The sequence below is a fragment of the Lycorma delicatula genome, chromosome 1, assembly GCF_047948215.1.
Source record: "Lycorma delicatula isolate Av1 chromosome 1, ASM4794821v1, whole genome shotgun sequence".
In the NCBI taxonomy this organism is placed as follows: Eukaryota; Metazoa; Arthropoda; class Insecta; order Hemiptera; family Fulgoridae; genus Lycorma; species Lycorma delicatula.
The window spans coordinates 50,739,422-50,762,417 of NC_134455.1; the positions used below are offsets into that span (position 1 = coordinate 50,739,422).

At 33.1% G+C, this 22,996-nt stretch overlaps 1 protein-coding gene across 1 annotated transcript in view; it reads left to right on the forward strand.

Moving 5' to 3' along the window:
* Positions 1-22,996, forward strand: part of LOC142318097 (pyrokinin-1 receptor-like) — a 147,306-nt gene that overhangs the window by 78,273 nt on the left and 46,037 nt on the right. Inside the window, exon 3 of the mRNA XM_075354626.1 lies at positions 1,956-2,189. Coding sequence (XP_075210741.1) covers positions 1,956-2,189 — 234 coding nt within the window. The remainder of the gene's footprint in view (positions 1-1,955; positions 2,190-22,996) is intronic.

Genomic DNA, 22,996 nt, shown 5'->3' on the forward strand with positions numbered 1-22,996 from the left:
GTGTACACATTGAAATTCAAAGACGTAAATATTAGTAGCTTTCACTCATATTAGATTATGAGATGCAGATCACATGAGAAACAAAAACTCAAACTATTACGTTTATATAAAGATATGTGTTTTTTTAACTAAAAAAAAAAAAAAAAAGAAAAAATACAGCAGTAAAATTAACATATGCAACGATAAAAACACCAATCGCTAAAAGTGACCGAAAAACGGCTGAAAGTATTTCGATGTGGCTTTCTAATATTAATATTTTAAAAAATTACTTCAGTTAGTCTAAAACGTTTTGATAAAAAAAAATATACGTGACATAAAGATCTACTTTTTGCTTGTTTATGTCTTGTTTCTTTTCTGTTTAGATATTATTTTGTGGTCTGCTGTTCTTGATTTCTTCTGTTACTGTTGTTTTCCTAATATTGATTTTTATTCTCTATATTTTCGTGTCTTCTAATTATGAAATCATCAGGTGGATATTCTATGCATCTCATATAAACACCATGTTTTCAGTGAATCTTTTGGTTTGCCGGGCATTTCGCTCACCACCACCCCATTTGGCCACTCTAGAGCATAAGACCGATTGCCCATGCCACAAACGGCTACTGTGCCTCAATACGGTTTAGCGACTAACATCTAAATTAGCTCCTAGAGCTTACCTAACGGCGTGAGTGGAATTAACGTGGTGACCTACACCACTCGCGTCCTTATTTAGCCGACAGTGGCACTCCTGCAACACATTACGAAGCTGTGTAGCCTAAACACCACAGTAACGTAGGTTAACTGACAGTCACTGACCGTTGTCAGCCCCGACGACGTGAACGTCGGCACGCTGTACTTGTTGAATGAAATCGCTACCGGTAGCACTATACACAAGTTGTACAGCACGAGAAGCGATTCAGTGAGCCTTTTTCTCCCGCTATCACCCCGTTCGGTCGCTCTAAAGCATAAGACCTAATGTCTGTTCAACAAACGGCTACTGAACCTCGAAAGAGTTTAGCAACCAGTGTCCTAAATAGCTCCTAGAGCTTATCTAACAGCTTGAGCGGACTAAGCGCGGTACCATACATCACCGGCTTATTTGTCATATATTTACTAAAATGGGTGGGCTCCCCTGTCAACTACTAAAAAGATATATTACATATATAAATTAAAATTTACTTCGACTAGACAGCAATTCGCTGCCACACCTAAGTCACTGAATGCCGGCAAGTACCTGTCCACCATATTAAACCGCTTGGAGCCTTAATTGGCTGGTGGTCAGCCATATATATCTCTAGGTTAGCTTCACTCAGCAATGCGATAGTAGTCTTTTCCCTTAGATAAACTACTGATGTCGGTTGAACATAGCAACCGCATCAAGGAACTCCTACACGGTCCGACAATGCGGCTTTCACCACATTGAGTCGCCGCTTGTGAGTGGCCAAATTTCCCCTTGACTTCTGAATTCCAGAGTGGCCCGGTCTCTGGAACCCCCCCCCCCCCCAAGAGCCGGGCAGTCGCGGTACAGCAAAATATATTGGTTTAAATTAACATGGTTGGTGAGCACACGATCATTCAGAGAACTTAATACAATTTATGCCAAACTCTTCTCCTCTTCTAGTTCATATTTGAGGTATCTTCAACATATTAAATAATATTAGGGGTAAGCAGTACCTAATTAACGCTCCTTCTTCTAGGTTAAACTACCAATTTGTGCTTTTCTAAGCATACCATATATTATATCAATAATAAAATGATTTATCAATTTTGATGGTGTGAAATACACAACACAAGTTCATAACTGACTGATATTTCCCCCCTAAAAATCATTACGTCACTCTAGAAGTAAATTAAGTCAAGAATAACATAAGTATGCTTACTATTATTAAAGAACTTAAAAATATAACTGGAAAGGAAACAATTTTTATTAAATTTTTAACCATTTTAAATTATCTAGAATTTCTTCCTTTTTACAGGTACACACTATGGGGTCCAAAACGTGATCCACTCTACATTGTTGTTCCCATGACAGTGATGTACGGTATTATCCTGATATGTGGAGTAATTGGCAATGTCAGCACCTGCATTGTGATAGCTCGAAATAAACATATGCACACAGCTACAAATTATTATCTCTTCAGCCTTGCTGTGTCAGATCTACTTCTGCTACTGTCTGGTCTACCACCTGAGATGTATCACATTTGGTCTATGTCAGTAATAAAGGGTATAATATTATTATATTAATAATATGATGTTTTTTCTTTTCAAAAATTGTGTATACGAAATTAGCACCAAACAATTATAGTCACATTAAAGATTACTCAAGTAATTTATGCAAAATAAACAACCAAAGTTTTATAACTAAGAAACTGACATTATTTTCATGAAAACAGTCAACTTTATTTATAATTACAAATACAGTTATTATTTTATTATGATGTTTAGCCTACAGATTAATTTACTTGATCCATAATAATTTTTTTTTTTTTTGGGTGTGAGAATCAATCCTAAAAGTTCAAAAGATTTGTAAGTATTTTATAATGCTCCAGCAAAATAAAAGTTGGATTAGTTTTTTTTAGATAACATAACTACACCGAGAAACGATACCAGGACTCTATTGATCATTTTAATATTTAAAAACATTTTCTTCGGATTTTTTCCTCCAACTTAAAAGTTAAGGTTACCAATAATTAATATTTTGAGATCCCATTTGTAATCTCTTTAGAGTACTTTTTAGTTCTTTCTCTAATGATTTTTCAAAATAATATTGATGTTTTTCCTTTCCCAGTTATAGCGATTCATGCCGTTATAGCATCTATAACGGGAAAGTATGTAGAAGTGTTAAAAAAAAAAATGTAAATAACTTGGTATTTTTTTAAGTTTTGTCCCTTAAGAAGACATTTAACAACAAGAAAAAAATACATGTAAATAAATTGCAAATAATCTGCAAAAATATTTTTTTATTCAATGCTTCCAAGTCCAAAAATTTTGTTTTCAGACGGACGTTTGTGCTATGTACTATGTACGTTGGCCTTTATTTGGTCTTACATCTCTCAGAGCTGTTAATTGATTTTCTTTAAACTAGGTAGTACCTTCGGGGAAAAGAATGTATTAATTTTTTTCAAAAATTTTAAAAAGGAGTGGGGGTGTTTTGATCGAAATAGAATTTCAAATTTTTACTGGGGCACTTTAGCAAACAATTTTTCTTATAAAAGTTGCAATGTTTTTTATCGAGATCACAAATTACCAAAAAAATTTATTTACTGCTCATTCCTCCCACCTTAAAAAATGACATGTATTTTTGTCTTTTTAACTACATCTTTCTTTAGATAAACAAAATAAGAAGTTAATGGGAGTTTTTGCATCTACATATTCTATATCAATAGGTCTTTAAACTGCTACAAAAATGCTTAACTCTTTTTTAATTTTAATCCATTTAGGAAGTTACCCACTACATTTAAAATGTAAAACTCTTATTTCTTTATTCTCCTTACTCTTTAGTATATCTTTAAAAAAATATTTTCATCTACTTCTTGAAAAATGACAACTTTGTTTATTTAGAATTATAGCTAAAAAAACCTTTTTTTCAATCTTCAAGAACACAAAACCATAGTCCCATCGATTAACTTTAATTAAGCAAACGAGTATAGGCACATCGTGGATACGATGTTCTTTGGTGGTTCGATTTTAATTAACCACACGTCTCAGGAATGGTCGGTTTCAGTTTGTTCAAGACCTAAAGTTTGAAAAGTCGCTTATGACTTTTATTTGTAATTCGACTATAGATAAAAGTATTAATTTTTTTTTCATAAAAATATGAAAAAAGAATTCATAATTTTGGTTATTTTTTTTTTTCAATGAAAAGGGATTATTTTATCGTAAAGGTACAAATAGAACTTAAAAAGATTGGATTTTTTTTTCAAAAATGAATTACATAACTTGACCGGCGTAGAAGGAAAAGTAATGCAATTTATTACCGGCATTTTACTTTTAGACATTTTATGTTTACTTTTCTTAGCTAAAATGAATTTTTATTACAAATGGATCTTACTCTGTTCTATTTTTTTTTTTTTATTCACAATAACTTCTGTTGTTTTTCATTTTTTACCTAAAACAAGATATAATAATCATATAAAATAATAATCGATAAATATTACTATTATTACACTATCACAGTAGTTAATAAAATTTATTGTACTATGATCAATGATATAAGAATAATTAAAATATGATTTAGGTATTTTTCAATAAAATTGTAATAATATCTAAACTCTATTATTTTACTGGCAAGTTGCAATTTTTTTAGTTATAATATGGTAATTGAAATATTTCACATTGTAAAAAAATTATCATAGTAATTTCAATAATATCTGTTTAAAAATTTTATTAATAAGACTATAGTACTCCATAGTACTCTTATTTACGCTACAGAATCAGCTTTCTAATATTTATTCTTTTAGTTATATTGGAATAAAATGGGATTTTCAGTGAGCCTTCATTTATTAATTCCAGTATAAATTTTTAAATAACGAATCTTTTTTCAAAGAGACTGAAGCATTCAGTGAAGGAAAATTACTTTTCAATTTTGTTGGGACATTTTATTCAAGGAATTATATATGAAATAAAAAGTTTCTTTTTTTATTAAAAAAATTACATAACCAATACTAAAAATAGGTATTTAAGCACAGAAATTATTTTATTACTATTATTTCTATTGTTATTACAGAAAATACCGATATATAATTCAAATAAAATACACGTATTTAAGGCCATTTGTCTTATAAATTCTGAATATCCATATTCAGCCATAATTATTCATAAGAGAGAAATACTACTTCTACGGACCTTAGCCTTAATTAGCATTTTGTAACTTTTATTAGAAGGCTGATATTGGCTTCGGCTCACAAACATTAGGAAGATCACGATGTTAATCTGGAATTACAACTATCTGTAATATATTTTATCATCAATAAAATCATAACCTAGTTCTTTATTTTGACCACATAAGAAGATAGGTTCCTTCTATAACCATTAAATAATGACATTATAACCACGCCGTTACAATAAATTTTGTACGAGTATATTAAATGAAATCTAGCATCTAATATGACATTAATTATTACGTAAACAGTAGTAAAATGTTTGCCATTTTTTCTTCTAGAAGTATCCGACTTGGGTAAATGACAAACTTCTTCTATTACTGTAATCATATAAGTTACAGACTAATTTAATAGCAATTCTTATTTTTATTATAACTGCTTTATTATCTTTCCATAACAGTAAATATAATGTAACATTAAGCCTGTAGTTTACTGTTACATAATAGTTTATAATAATACAATAAATAATTCTCCATAGAGTGTGTTTAAGTTTTCCTATTTGGTACTTGATATTTGGTTTTCAGAGATAAGTTTTTAACAAAATAAAGCAACCCTAAATTCAAATTACTTCACTCATTTCATTAAATAAGTAACCAATTAGAAGAACCAGAATATTAATGTCTATAAAACAGTTTGATTTACGGTTTGTATGTTGTATTGGGTTTACAATACTGTTTAGACGAAAGTTGCATCTTCATTTGCTTGCCTTCTAAATTTGGTTGGATTTCATATATCGTGTGAAGAGTACCAATCACAGATAATTTTGAAATTCCAGTTAAGTCAAATTATGCGGTAAGTGTGATTTTGGTAACACATTGAAGGCATTAAGTAGTTTTACAGATCGTAGGTGAAAGTTAGTCATCATAAGCAGATGATCCTTGTCGTTCGCATTTGGAGAAATAAGATTAATAAAGATTTTCCATTTCTTCAAGCAGTACTTCAGTTCCCACTTTGTTCATTATTTAAGTTAATGATACGTCACATCCTGATAGATTATCTGCATTAAGTTACATTTTAATAAAAATAAAGAGAAGTACTAAAAAAATTGTAGATATTCTAGTATTAATGTAACCGAAATTGTTATATTTTGTTTAATTTTTTAATCTGTTGTGATAGTTTAAATTTGTTATGCTGTTATCTGAATTCTTAGCTACTTTACGCGGTTTTATTTTGTAGTATAGGACTTACTCATAACTCAAGGAAATCCCCAATAGTTATTTTATTCTGAGTTCCATTAGTAGCCGAACTAAACTTCAAAGATGCACAGCAAATGAAGAATTATTTAGAAAAAAATTATAGGTTGGTATCGTACTAAGCTCTCACTCTAACGTGAGAATTTTTTAACACTGATGTTTGTTAAATGTAGAAAATCATATCACATAAAATAATTACTTATATATATATATATATATATATATATATATATATATATTATATATATATATATATATGTATGTATGTACGTGTGTGTGTGTGTGTGCCATGTTTTTATAAATTTAAATTTTTTCATAATAATCTATCTTGTTAATCTACTATCATTCTTTGGTAATTATGAATGTATGTATGAAATTTTATTATTTTCTAATGGGTAGTTTAGTAGAACTCAAGGTTAAACTAAAAGAATTATCTATTTTTTAATCGAATTTTTCCATAAATTAACTTAACTATTAGTTTTACGTTAAAACTTTACCGAAATAAAAAGATGTTCAATTCTATTTTCTTTAAGATTAGCCCATTTGAAGATAATTTTCAGATAACGGGAATAAAAAACAAGTTAGTTTTAAAATGGTAATGTTGGCCTACTTTTGTGTCCCTCCACGAAGTTTCTTCATTAGATAAAATGTATACAAATTTCGTTTTCTATTTTTGTTGAAGAACTATTTATTTCAAGGAAAATTATTTTTCATTCCCTATTTTTCTTCTTTTTTTTCTCTTATTGAGTTTCTTTATATTCTCTTATGTATTTTTCTCTTTTTTGTTGCTGCTTTCCTAATAACGTTTGTGTTTCCAATTTTTTTTGTATTCTTTTTTGTGTTTGGAACTATAACTATGTTATTTAAGTTAAACCTAATACAGATTTTTAAAGTGTAACGGTCTTTAAGCATTATGTTTAGAGAATACTCCTACCATTTTTTCGTTTGCTTCAAATTGTACACAATAATTCTCTTTCTTTCATAGAACCATTGTGAGAGAAAGAGGAATAACACTATCTATCATCAACTGCCTAGAAATTTACCTAATATCGAAATTAGGAGAAGAGAACAGAATAACTAAAGGTGATAGAGGCATTCATAACACAAATAATAAAAAGTAATATAATTTTACTATATTAAAATAACACTTCATAATTTGTATAAATTTCTGACAGATTATCTTATAGAAAGTAATACATTTTCAACAGTTGGTTTTAACTTTTAACGACTATAAGTTTTACCTGAAACGAACAGCCAGCATTTTTCTTTTAAATACTAGTACATATAAGTAAAAGGGATCTAATCCGGCTTAGAATCAAAAGATTCAGAGTTTATTTCAACCTTCCATAACCTTTTCAATAGGGATGACTTTCTTATTTAGTCAGAAGTTAATTATGAAGCCATAGAAGAAAAACAAAGTAATACAGTCGGAATCTCCTGTGATTTAAATTTTTCCGTTTTAAAAACACGGAATAAAACAAAATATAGATTATTTTATAGGTATTATATAATGATTTTAATTTTCTTAAAATACTTTTCATAGTTTTGTCTCTGTCATCCTGCTGTTTGATTAACTTTGCATTAATCCAAAATGAAAACTCAAACTTACATTCGGATGATAGCATTGAATCTAACAAAAAATGAATTAACTATTCTATAAAAACTTAATAGACAATGATGATTGATCTTCTAATGATTGCAGTCTTCTTTTTATATCATTATTTTTACTCTTGGATTATATCTTGCATTATATCTTTATTTTAACTCTTGGATCAGTTTCATTTCAAGTTTACCTCCATTCACGAAACACTTTGCATGGTTCAATACTTGTTTCCACCAATCCTAGTTCGAATCACCGCATATTTTCTGTAGTGGGAGGGCATCAATTATTGAAGAGCCTTCCTATGCACTTTCATCGAGACCAAGAGGATGATCTGCCGTAACTCAGCATATTAATTAAAAGCAGACTCATTACTTTCACTGTAAATCACGCGTGTAGAAATGTGTCTTTCTTGATGAGAATATTTTGACTGTGCGCCCCTACAGATAGATTTGTTTAATATCTTTGTAGAGTACACATAAGATCTTAATTTTATTATTTATATGCTGGTCCTACTCGAGCAAGGAATTCTATGATCAGGTCAGATTGATTTACCGTGATTGTAATGGACACAAATTCCTTATATTACTAGTGCAATAAAGTTTCTTAGTGGTTGAGCAATTTGTCCACTGATTTCTAAATTCTGAAACCTTTGAATAATAAAAAATCTCTGATAATATAATTTATCCTCCAACTTTTTTTTACATCGGAAAAGGGAAAATTTGCCTCAACCAAACGCCCAGTAGCCCGTATATGCGAGGTGTGTGGGGTTCACCGCATGCCCGGTGGGACCCATTATAAACACACTCCCTCCCAACGACAGGGTGACGGAATAACTTAGCAAAGTTTTCATCGCCATCGCGCGTGTCAACGGGCATACCTGTGTAGCCTTCGTGCCACAGCTTTAGGCGTCCCTGAGGGTACTCTGCAGTGACAATCCGGTTAAACCCCCGCTGATCACCCACGAGAGCTGGTTCACCACCAATACTTACCAGCAATACACTACCCTCTAATGCTCTTCCTCGTTCGTCTTGGTGAAAAAACTTCCCGAAACCGTCTACAACACCTGCTTCATTCGACATCATAATCAAGCATCCTTTCCATCACTTCCTCTGAGGAGATTTGTCCACTAACTGGCCGCATCGCCGCCCACCTCGGGCACTCCAATAAAGTGTGTTCAGCGTCATCCGGGAGACCACAATATCGACACTTCAGGGTCCTGGAGTACAGAAACTTATTGAATGGTCAATGGTCCGATAACCAGTGGACCGTCCAAACGTCCGTCTCCCCATTCTTCTTATCACACCATGTTCTAATACATGAGATTAACTGATACGTCCAGCGACAAGTCGATGCATCGTTCCACATAGTCTGCCAACGAACTAACAGTGCAGTTCTAGCTACCGCTCTACTACTCCCTGACATCAATCTCGCCTTTCCTCCGCAAGTAATTTCAGTGGAGGCATCCCGGCTATCACCAGCATTGCCTCAAGCGAAACAGTGCAAAAAGCGTGCGCCAATCGGATCGCTAGCCGTCTGTATGTCCTCTCCATCATCATTCGGTTTTTCGTGACCCCAAGCGTCTCTGACCATACCATGGCTGCATACAACATCGCTGAAATGACTGACAGCAATAACCCGCCGCTTGGATACTTTGGGCTCTAGACGTTTGCCATCAGCCGAGGTCACCCGTTCGGCCTTCCTGACTAATTCCTCCACATGGGTCCAGAAACCTCTCCCAGAGTTCAGCTAAATACCAAGGTACTTTCAGTCCCCTGTCCTTCATCCACTGGATGATATTTTGTAATGTTTCATTCGCATAAGTCCGAACCACTTGGAGATTTCTTCCCACCACCACCACCGCAAGGTCATCAGCATAAGCCGTTAACTCAACCGCCGGAGACAATTTAACCCCTAAAAGGTTGAAGTAGGCCACATTTCATAACAGGAGACCCAAGATTGACCTCTCGGGCACTCCTTTTTCCATAGCAACGACGATATCTTTTTCTTCCTCTGTAGTTGATCTTTATCTCCTTACCGGTCAGGTATTCCTCGATTATCCTGACCAGGTAGGGAGGAATCTTTTTGTCGGTCAGACTATCTAAAATACCATTCCACTTAATACTGTTGAATACATTTCTAGTGTCGACTAAGATCACTAAAGGTATCTTCCGAGTGTGTCTCGTTCCCTTTGAAGCGTTATTGACAATTTCCATATCACTCTTAATTGCGTTAATGTTAGGTTGTCCCTTCCTGACGCCATATTGTCTCCATAACAGCCCACCCCGCTGCCAACTCCATATCCAGTCTCCTGGCAAGGAGGATCTCAAGCAACTTCTCCAACGTATTAATTAGGAAAATTTTACTGAAGCCGCTCCCCTTTCGGAACCAGAACCAGTCTGGCCGCCTTCTACGTCATTGGCACACTCACCCTACACATAGCCTGATTAAATGGTTCCAATAGTGGCATGAACTCCTCCACAATCAGTTTCAGGGTTTCAGTCGTGACCCCATCAGGGCCCGGACTTTTATACTGCCTGAGCTTAATGACGGTATATTCTAACTCTACCGCCGTAAACCGAGGAATCTCCACAGTAACTATCTCCTGGCGCCTCCAATTGCCATTCTGGGGAAACAATACTCGAATGATTTTCCCCAATTGAGCCCGGGCAGTTTAGTAGGGCCCTCCCAAATCTGGCCATGACTATACGATACACATCCCCAAAGGGGTCCTCGTTCAACTTAGCGCATATTTCATGCCACCTCTCCCTCTTGGATCTACAAATGGCCCTTCTGAGATACTTTCTTGCCTGTCTCAATATAACTGCCGCCCTTTCATTTTCTATTGGATCAACCCTCTTCATTCCTCTTATTAATCTCCTCCGGAGCCCAATACATTTCCTGATTAATTCCTCTATTTCGGGCCTCCACCAATAGTTATCCCTATGCCTTGACCTGTTCCGACTATCTTCAAGAATCTCTCTACAGACTTTTGCTGTAGTCTGATGTACCTCAACTAATTTAGTCTTATCCGAATCCTCGATCGTTCTCAAGAATACCTACACAAGGACAGGTATTTGAAAGCTTCTCATGATTCAGGACCCTTCCTGATTCATTTTGTCCCTTCCGGATCGTATCTGTTCTACGTATCCACGTCGAGGACGCCCAGCAACCACTTCAATGCAGCTGTGGTCGCTGAGAGTCTCACTCTCTAAAAGTTGCCATTGAGTCAGACCAACATGCGACTCCCTAACAAATTTCAGGTCCAAAATAGACCCCAAACCTCTCCGGTGGAACGTATGTGCTCCAAATCCATTAGTGCACACCATTCTCAGGGAGGCCATCGATTCATCAAGTTACCTTCCTCTTTCGTTAGCAACGCCAGAACCTCATTCGTGGCTGTTAGCATTAAAGTCATCTCCTACTATTATCTGGTCCCTCCTACTTCTAACCTCAGAGGCCAGCCTTTCCAAAAACTAGGACTCCTCCTCGAACGGTATTTCGGAGAAACTTAACAGCTGAAGAGGTACCATCCAGCCATCGCAACCCAAGCAAATCCTCTGCCGCCACCACCACTTCTACTGGGCTCAGAGACCGTCAGCAAGTCTCCAGCAACTTCCCTTGCCATAACCCATAACAGATCATGGGCTTACCCAGACCTGTTGGTATTTAATTACAATATTTTTATTGTTGGCATAGCGGACTTCCATATTTATCGCTCTCCGTGCTACACTTTTTGCAAGTCACTGCTACCTCATTTCCCTCATTACATCCTCCATAGTCGTGAGGCCATCAAGAACTTTAATACAGATTCTCTACCTTCGCACATTTTACTTCAGGACAACCTTAACGCCATTTACCCCCTACTACACCTTCTTCATAATTTTCAAAGGACCCTCATCCTTATCCTTAACACGGATATAAAGGGCCTCCCACTGTCCCCTCCGGACCGAAAGAATTTCCGGATCTCACTCCTGCACGCCTTCTTTAACCTCGATAAGGAGATTTGCGAAAGTTTTCTTTCCTTGCTCCGACGCCTTAACTACCAAGGTAGATAAGGCCTTCTCCATCCGAGCCACGCTAGTAGACCTTGAAGCTGTAAAAATCCTAAAGATCTGCGTTTTTACTGGAAGATATTTCTCAATCATATTTTATGATCGAGCTTACTGACGAATAGTTCTTCGATACCAGTTGAGCTGTATCCTTCTTCTTCGGTGGAGTAGATAGTTGACGCTTTGTGTTCATTGGGAAAGATTTTTGTTTCATCGACAACTCACATTGTCGATGAAACAACTTCCAGTGGGTGGGATGATATAAGTAGCCACCATCGTTTCCGAATCCCTTAGTTGTTCTTCACATAACAATTATTCTTGTTTGCCAATTAAAAAATTACAAAATACTACCTGGGATTATGAAGAAGATATCTTTGGCTATTTTGGCTTTGAATATCAGATATTTTTTGATATCTTTACCTTTGGATATTAGAACACAGAATCGTCAACAACTTGCTCTACTAGTCCATCCAGATCTCTAATATCTGACGACATTGTTCTTTAAAGAAATCTCTTCAGGAAAAATTAAAGTTTTTACTTTCAAATGCATTTTGAAGACATAGTTTCAAATCAAATCAAATTCTGGTAATAACGAAGCTGTAGTTTTAGTAGTCAATATGAAATTATTTTTATTTGTAATATGAGGAAATTGTTTTCACATCACAAGTTTATCTTCTATTAATTCCGTAGACCTAATAACAGATGAATCTTTAATCTTGAGACCAAATGCAAAACAAATATTCAGAAAACTTTAAAAAGATTTATTTTGTTACAATAACTTCATTTAAATGCCTGAAAGATAAATAACTGACTGCAATGTGTAATGTTTATGAGTGTAGACCTACTTTGTTTTACTCTCTGAGTAAAAAGAAAAATTTCTATTACCCAATAAATTTTCTAAAAATTATGAATGATTTGAAGTTAAGAGATGAATGAAAGAACAGTTTTAAAGACTGAAGAACATCATTCATTTATTTATCTCAAGCGGTACATTTGTAAAAAAAAGACCTGGGAAAATTAAAAGCCATTCCTAAGATTCATTACTTTAATAAAAACAAAAATCATACATAAAACTGTGTGTGTGTGTGTGTGTGTGTGTGTGTGTGTGTGTGTGTGTGTGTGTGTGTGTGTGTGTGTGTGTGTGTGTGTGTGTGTGTGTGTGTGCGTGCGTGTGTGCAATTATTCTCGTATATTATTAATATTTATTTGTGTTCCTTCATATTTCTCCTGTAATTTATTTTCAGATCATTATGACATTTATTCTGGTACCGTAATTTGTTTACGAATATAAGTTACGATTCTTTACATGATGTGTAATATAAGTTAAGTAATTTAAACAATTTATTTTAATTTTTTTATAATTAAAATATATTTATTTTATAATTTTCATTTGTAAAAATATAAAAACATATTCAGTTGTTTGACAAATTATTCGACAAGTCACCCACCAAAGACCTTTTCTTATAACATTTCTGCGTAATAAATACATATATATTAGGTAAGTAACTTTGTTAACTTAGTAATTAATTTACAAAATTTGATCGTTTTAATTTAATCAGTAATTAAATGTTTAACTTTATTAACATTACTTGGCGAAAATTAAACTAATTGTAGGAAATATAACTATATTGTTTTGAAATATCACCAACTTTATTATGTTAGGGAAAGCCATAATAACAGTCATTAGTAGCTATTTTAACATTTGTACATAATCTACAATTAAATTAATTAAATAAAATATCATATTTTTCCAATACCAGGAAAATCGTAGATATAAAAGAGTTCAAACTGAGAAGGACTAGAAAATTAATTACTATGTAGTTTAAAAAATTCATGTTTTACGCGAAGGTAAATTCAGTCTACGTTAAAAATTATGCCAAATCACGGACTTCTCTTTTGTTTTTATTCACATTTTAAGTGTTTAATTTTGATAATAAAATGAATGCGTAGAATTAATGATTGCTAATAAAATAAAAGTCTTTTTACATTTTTCAGCTCTAATGTGACATCGCTAATTATAAGTAAACGTGGGCTGACGACTAACGCAGAGTACTAATTCAACTTGTTCCATCATTAAACTATTATCAAAATTATTTAAGGAGATAATTAAAATTTTAAATGAAATCAGTAATTTATTTATTCTGGATACGTTACCTTGATTACGACAAATTTCCTTACTACATAAGTAACTATTTTATTTTTTCATTGTTATATTTTTTTTTTATGTTTTATGAAAATTTCTGGTAAACAAAATCTAATCTTAATGAAAATGTAACTTATTCTTTTCACTTCGGCAAAAATTTCACAACTAAACAATGATATGGATAATGAAAAGTGTGAATCCCAAAGTCGGTTCAGTTACACCAATTTAAAAGCAGTGTGCAAACTGATTCCAACTTCTAAATTAATAATTGATCCTTAGTAAAGCAAACGGTTTTCTGCATTAAAATTATAAGCTGAGTTATAATTTATTATCAATTGTGAATCTGTCCGAAAACAAATTTCACTTGATTTTTTTTTTTTTAATTTTAATCAACTGTAAACCACGTTACAGAAATAAGAATCTTTAGGAGAAGCACTAAAACGATCTCACATATTAGTTATGTGTTACATATTTCCCCTACGCTACAGTTGGGATGAAGTATTACGTCATAATTACCATTTAAATATGGAATACAAAAACAGTTTGGTTTTCAAATTAAAATCACTGTAAAAGTTACATATTGATTTCCAGGTAAAAACGATATCTTGAGTTTTAAAAATCAAAAAAGAAGTTTAAAATTAAATTTTGCGAAGAACGGTCACTTCACCTAATCTTATCTGTGGGACAAAATGAATCTGGATATGTGCGTTCGTGTGCATTTTATGTATGGTGTATGATTTCTTTTGGGCATGTTAATTTATGAGAAAGTTTTAGTTTAATTAAAATATATATATACGAGTATATACATAAAATATTTCACAATAAGAGTTCTATCATGATTTTAATATAGGGAAGAATAATTGTAAGGAGTTTTGTTATTAATGCTTAAATAATAAACACAGAGATTTTTTAAAATGGAATTAATGTAACCGTTTCAAATTTTACTAAACTACCTCAACTGGTTAATATTTAATACTATTATTATTTTTAATACTGAACTAAAGATTCTATTTTTTGAAATCTATGAAACTTTTACATTAGTAACCTTAAATATAAAACAATTGATTCAGTTTGTAAAAAACATTAATTTTACCAAAGCTGTAAAAAAGTAACATCATTACAAAAATTTTAATTAAATTTTAAAATGAAAAATCAACGAGAATCGCATTATATAGGTAGAGTTTGTGCACCCTCTTGAAAACACAAACTGCTATGCTAGTAGTTCTGTAAACAGTAGAGAGCTCTCAATTTTCATAGAAATTTAGAAATTGAAATCTTTACCAAAATTTAATTGTTAAGGTGAAAATTAAAATGAAAATAAAAAACAATACTGTGGATCGTAATTGATTATCTAAGGTTAAGATATTTCCCAGAATAACTTGCTCTACTTGCATTTTCACTAAAGTACTACTTCCAGATATATTGATTATCAGTGACTGAGATCTTAGAAGATACAATTACATTCCCATGATATTTTTAATCTTATATTTATTATTTTTTTTTAAGATGTCTGAGGTAAAAATTAAAAAGTAAGTTTATGGAAAATTAAATACGATTAAATATTTAATAGTGAATTGAGAAAGAAGGAACCTTATACAGAAGTATGAAAACGTTATAAGAGATAAATCTGAAGTTTAAAGATGAAGTAAAAGCAATTAATGGTATCTAATAGAATCAAGAGTATTCTGCAAGGAGGTAGTGGTGCGAATTTCTAGTTCATACAAGTTTGACGCGATTAAGATGACGTCACAAGTAATTCCAGTTCATGAAAGCAAGAAGTGGTCGGTGAGTTACTGTTAGACTACAAGAGAAAGACATAATGTACTAAATTTCATTCGTAAATTGTAAGGGTAGTTTTATTTGTGAACACAAAGGTATTGGCAGTAAAAAAACTTTATACTTTTCTTATCTGTTGTAGTATTGTTGTTAATACAAGAATAGTGATTAAAAGTGTTAAAACTAGCGGACATCCTAATGTCTTTTGTCAGTGGGACTGAATTGTGGTTTTCAACTTTAACTACCAGTAAATATCCTGACGATTACTTTAAATTCTGTTTTTTTTTTGTGTAATCACTGTTTATTATAAGTATTGTAGTCACGATTACTATGATATTATTATTATTATTGTTTTCTGTTATTATTATTATTATTATTATTATTCTGATTATTATCTTGAGGTGGTTATTGCTGCCGTTTTTTTATTCTTATTGCCATTGTTATTGTTGATTTGTCTTATTTTATTTATGTTCTCAAATTAATAAATTGTAATTATATAAACATGTTCAATTGTCAATCTCTCAATATCCTGATCGAGCCGCAAACACGCGACCATATCTATATATATATAAATTATTTTTCATTAATAACATAACTATTTCGAAAAGATAATGTTAATAGCCAGGTTATAATAGTTTATTATTAACGATTTAATTTTCTTTTATTTTTGAACTTAATTTTCTTAAAAGTATCTTAAAAGAGTATTAAGTCAGCTATTGATAGATTGACTGAAGAGAAATTATATGTATCTGAAGAAGAACAATGGAATAAATTGTGCTAGTATAAAAAATATATTGAAACAAAAATTAAAAAGAGCACAATTATGTCACGTACCTAAATTCATTAATTTCTTATTTCAGTGAATCCTTATTGTGGTATGATCAAATTCTAGTACATTTTCTGAAAATGACGACGTAACAATCTTAGTGTAAATGAAATTGAAAGATATAATATCAATGAGTAAATGCATAAAGTAATCGATATTATAAAATCGATTCATGGTTGACTGGTGATAGCAATCAACCGGCTTCTATATTGGTTGATTATATATGCATACACTAATGTAATCCATACCATATTTTAATTGTGGTGGATTTCAGTAAGCTATTAAGATATATCAAATATTCTGAACTTTTCTCAGTTAGTATTTATTCTTCATTTTGAAGAAACAGTTATTTATCTTTTAATTTTCATACGTAAACGTTGCGAGTAGCTTAATAATGCGTTGTAAAAGTTAAGGAGAACATACTTAAACGCATAATAACATTTAGTTATTTTCTTTGCGTTATGTGATACTAAATGAAAAATTCAAACTAATAGACACTACTAGAGGAGATATTTTGAATTAAAGTGTGCCCAAAATAGCTAATCGTTTATTTTCGAAATAAGCCAAACAGGTGTCTGATTTATTTCATAAGGGGTTTTTCTTCTGCTCATAAGTAATTTTTATCCTTTCTTCAGAACGAGTCCTTCACCCTTTCACCTGGATCATTGAAAACTGAAAAAGAACTTAGTAACTAAATACGCTACGAATAATAAATAATCTAATTGCAAAATTTTCAAAGAAATCACTCTTTTTTTTTCATTATTTTTAGTGTTTCTACGAATTTTCTATTTTAGGTATCAAAAGTTACATCTGAAAATAAACCATGTTTTTTTGTTCTGAGAAAGAAAGATGTGAGATTTTTTCATTTTCTAAAATGGTTTTTATTTCGTTATTTACCAAACTATAACGAATGAGGATTAAATCATTTAACGAATTAATAGCACAGATAATTTCCGGTGACATATTAATCATACAACTCTCCATTCACAGCAGTTAAAGATTCGATAGGTTATCAGCGATATTTTGATCCACATAAACTAAATCTTTTCCAAATTTTAATAATATTTTTCTTCAGAATACGAAATAACCATAAAAAAAGTTGATATTAAAGAATTTAAAATAAAATAAGGGAAACACACTAATGTGATGCGTTAAACACTTAATAAAAATTATTAAAATTGTATCCCAATCAAATGCTCTGCCAGTCACTCCTATTTATTTACTTCACGATACACATTCCAAATTCATGTATTTATTAATGTAGATTATGCTGCCTTTTTCTAAATTATTGAGAGTAACTTCTATAATACTGGAAAATCTGCGATAAAACCCAGCATATTCAAATTCCAAAAAGCGTTAAGAGATTACTTCTTGCACTGACGATCAACAGGAGAAGAGAGATCATGAATTAAATTGCCATTTTTGAAAAAGTTTCCAAACCATGTAAACTTCACTTTTTAGATTTTAAAAAATCCTTAGTTTAGAAGCATGATATTTAACAAAATATAAGAGTAACTTAAGAAAATGGATAAGATAAATCATTAATTCATTAGACAGTAATAACAAAAAATTATTTTTAAAAAATGGGTAAATATATATATTTTTAAATAATAAAAATAATTTTTTTTAAAACTTTTCCTTTATATTTTTTGTTTTATTATTACTACACATACTATTATTATTATATTGTATTGTTATTCATCACAAAAAAATATAAAATTAATTTTTAATATAAAAATTGCTGGAGTACAGATGTACGAAATGATTGTGTAATCCCTATTATTATAACGGAACTTAATTAAAAAATAACAAAATACTCAGAATCTAGTCCTTTTATGTCAGAAATATAGTAGTAAAATATTACATTACATTATGTTTATTGTTTATTTTTTCCAATCAGTTTTCCAGGTCAGGGTGTGTGTGTATAAATACAATTACCGCTACCGGCTTACCAGAGCTGACGTACCTGCAATGTAACCAAAATTTTGTTTGTGCCTTTAAATTCGGTTTTACATATTCGTTAATAGAATTTAAAATATTATTTATACAGTTCTATGATAAAAAAAATTTTAAAAACCGATTTCATTTTTAATACTTTCCCCTTTAATATAATTATTCTAGCCGTACTCGCCGGGAAGTAAAATAGATTTTCATAATAAAAAAATAAAACGTTATTACTGGAAAGTTCGTTAGATGCATAAGAGTAATCTAAAGAAAAATAGTAAAAAAAAATAAAAGTGTTTGACATCTAATAATTCGCTATATCACCCGTAGTTGTTAGGAATTAACCCAAACCAGAACTGAAAATCAAAATAGAAATCAGAATCATTTAACAGTTTTAAAAATAAATATTTTTTTTATAAAAATTGTAATCAATTTTGTTGGAATGAAAATTAATTTAAGGAAAACGGGATGTATTGTGGTACTCTACTCTTTCGGAGGCGGTGCAAAATTTAACAAGTACTTCTTTTTATCCCCCTCCCCAGGGCCGGAACCACAGCTAAGTATAACTCGGCCCAGGGGAGTGTCCTTTGATTCCCCCTTCAATTATGTGAATCAGTAAGGATGTAGTAATCAAGCCGGAAATCCCTGCACGAATTTTACTCGTATGTTCCTCCCATTCAGGGCACTGAAACAAGGTGTGGTCGATAGTGTCGTGCTCCGTGCAGAATATACAGTTGGGGGTGTCACGCCTCCCAATGCGGTTTAGATACCTTCCAAAGTTCCCATGGCCTGTGAACATTTGTTTAGTGTAGTAGTCGAGGTCACCAAACTTTCTTAAATATCACAGTCGCAGGTCTGGTATCAGGATCCTCGTTCAGGCTGCCGTCTCCCCAGCTAGCCACCTATCTTGCCAGACATTATAGGTTACATCTCGTACCAAGTCAGCCGATATTCCAGCACGCCTGTCCGTCCTTAACCAGTAGATAAATGGTGGAACACCAGATACCATGCAAACAGCATCATATGATGTAGTCTTATATGCTGCGATGATTCTTAGTAGGAATCATCTTGCCCCATAACTTGCCAAGTCGCAGTTAGGGGAAACATAAGCTCCAACGGATCACCTTCCAGCTCGATGCAGAGGAAGCCATCACCCTTTTCCAAAAGTTGCCAGCCTGATCGTCCACTGATATCCCGTAATACAACGTCAGCCTTTTTGTCCGTAATCCAATTGCAGCCGGCCACGACTGATCTGTTCGGATCAGTCGTTACGAGAAAATCAGCTTGTTTCTTCTTAGCCAACTCTCCCACAAGATCATGGGAGAGCGAGCATTTGTTAGCATTGGAGAGTACTCTTTACATGACGATTGGTGTCGTTCATTCCTGCATTCCCTGCCCCCAGTTTGATGTCCCAAGCTACGACAGTCAAGGCATCTTCGAGGTTCCGTGCAGCACACAGCCTTGTGCCACCGCCTCTAAAGTTGAAACAGAGCAAGGGTATATCTTGGCCACGACAGTCTTTACTCCTGAAGCCAATACCCCAAAGCGGTAGTATTTATTCTGCTCGGTTATTAATTCTACTCTACTCGAGCCCCAGCCAATTTTTACTCAAGATTTATCTCGAGTGAAGGGTGCAGGAGCACCCTTTGATTTTGGCTTTCGCGACGGGCCACCAGACTTCTAGGACACAAAATCCATATTCTGGTCAGACATATGAGCAAAATATTATAACTATATTAAGACAACACACAATGAGTAAAATAATAATTTTTTTTTTTTTTTTTTTGTCTTCAGTCATTTGACTGGTTTGATGCAGCTCTCCAAGATTCCCTATCTAGTGCTAGTCGTTTCATTTCAGTTTACCCTCTACATCCTACATCCCCAACAATTTGTTTTACATACTCCAAACGTGGCCTGCCTACACAATTTTTCCCTTCTACCTGTCCTTCCAATATTAAAGCGACTATTCCAGGATGCCTTAGTATGTGGCCTATAAGTCTGTCTCTTCTTTTAACTATATTCTTCCAAATGCTTCTTTCTTCATCTATTTGCCGCAATACCTCTTCATTTGTCACTTTATCCACCCATCTGATTTTTAACATTCTCCTATAGCACCACATTTCAAAAGCTTCTAATCTTTTCTTCTCAGATACTCCGATTGTCCAAGTTTCACTTCCATATAAAGCGACACTCCAAACATACACTTTCAAAAATCTTTTCCTGACATTTAAATTAATTTTTGATGTAAACAAATTATATTTCTTACTGAAGGCTCGTTTAGCTTGTGCTATTCGGCATTTTATATCGCTCCTACTTCGTCCATCTTTAGTAATTCTACTTCCCAAATAACAAAATTCTTCTACCTCCATAATCTTTTCTCCTCCTATTTTCATATTCAGTGGTCCATCTTTGTTATTTCTACTACATTTCATTACTTTTGTTTTGTTCTTGTTTATTTTCATGCGATAGTTCTTGCGTAGGACTTCATCTATGCCGTTCATTGTTTCTTCTAATACTTGTCCCTATACTTTTCCTGAAACCAAATTGGTCTTCTCCTAACACTTCTTCCACTCTCCTCTCAATTCTTCTGTATAAAATTCTAGTTAAGATTTTTGATGCATGACTAGTTAAACTAATTGTTCTGTATTCTTCACATTTATCTGCCCCTGCTTTCTTTGGTATCATAACTATAACACTTTTTTTGAAGTCTGACGGAAATTCCCCTTTTTCATAAATATTACACACCAGTTTGTATAATCTATCAATCGCTTCCTCACCTGCACTGCGCAGTAATTCTACAGGTATTCCGTCTATTCCAGGAGCCTTTCTGCCATTTAAATCTTTTAATGCTCTCTTAAATTCAGATCTCAGTATTGTTTCTCCCATTTCATCCTCCTCAACTTCTTCTTCTTCCTCTATAACACCATTTTCTAATTCATTTCCTCCGTATAACTCTTCAATATATTCCACCCATCTATCGACTTTACCTTTCGTATTATATATTGGTATACCATCTTTGTTTAACACATTATTAGATTTTAATTTATGTACCCCAAAATTTTCCTTAACTTTCCTGTATGCTCCGTCAATTTTACCAATGTTCATTTCTCTTTCCACTTCTGAACACTTTTCTTTAATCCACTCTTCTTTCGCCAGTTTGCATTTCCTATTTATAGCATTTCTTAATTGCCGATAGTTCTTTTTACTTTCTTCATCATTAGCATTCTTATATTTTCTACGTTCATCCATCAGCTGCAATATATCGTCTGAAACCCAAGGTTTTCTACCAGTTCTCTTTATTCCGCCTAAGTTTGCTTCTGCTGATTTAAGAATTTCCTTTTTAACATTCTCCCATTCTTCTTCTACATTTTCTACCATATCTTTTTTACTCAGACCTCTTGCGATGTCCTCCTCAAAAATCTTCTTTACCTCCTCTTCCTCAAGCTTCTCTAAATTCCACCGATTCATCTGACAACTTTTCTTCAGGTTTTTAAACCCCAATCTACATTTCATTATCACCAAATTATGGTCGCTATCAATGTCTGCTCCAGGGTAAGTTTTGCAGTCAACGAGTTGATTTCTAAATCTTTGCTTAACCATGATATAATCTATCTGATACCTTCCAGTATCGCCTGGCTTTTTCCAAGTGTATATTCTTCTATTATGATTTTTAAATTGGGTGTTGGCAATTACTAAATTATACTTCGTGCAAAACTCTATAAGTCGGTCCCCTCTTTCATTCCTTTTGCCCAGCCCGTATTCACCCACTATATTTCCTTCCTTGCCTTTTCCAATGCTTGCATTCCAATCTCCAACTATTATTAAATTTTCATCTCCTTTTACGTGTTTAATTGCTTCATCAATCTCTTCGTATACACACTCTACCTCATCATCATCATGGGCGCTTGTAGGCATATAAACGTTAACAATCGTTGTCGGTTTAGGTTTTGATTTTATCCTTATTACAATGATTCTATCGCTATGCGTTTTGAAATACTCCACTCTCCTCCCTATCTTCTTGTTCATCACGAAACCTACTCCTGCCTGCCCATTATTTGACGCTGAGTTAATTACTCTAAAATCACCTGACCAAAAGTCGCCTTCCTCTTCCCACCGAACCTCACTAATTCCTACTATATCCACATTCACCCTATCCATTTCCCTTTTTAAATTTTCTAGCCTACCAACCTTTTTTAAGCTTCTAACATTCCACGCTCCGACTCGTAGAATGTTATTTTTTAATTTTCTGGTGACCCCTTCCTTAGTAGTCCCCACCCGGAGATCCGAACGGGGGACTATTTTACCTCCGGAATATTTTACCAAGGAAGGCGCCTCCATTGTTGCTATGTGAAAATGCAGAGAGCCACATTTTCTTGGAAAAAAAGCAGCTGTAGTTTTCCATTGCTTTCAGCTGCGCAGTACTCAGAGGACTGAGTGATGTTGATACGGCCGTTTAAGTCATTGTGACTCACGCCCCTAACAACTACTGAAAGAGCTGCTGCCCTCTTTCAGGAATCATTCCTTAGTCTGGCTCTCAACAGATACCTCTCCGATATGGTTGCACCTTCGGTCCAGCTACTCTGTATCCCTGAGCACTCAAGCC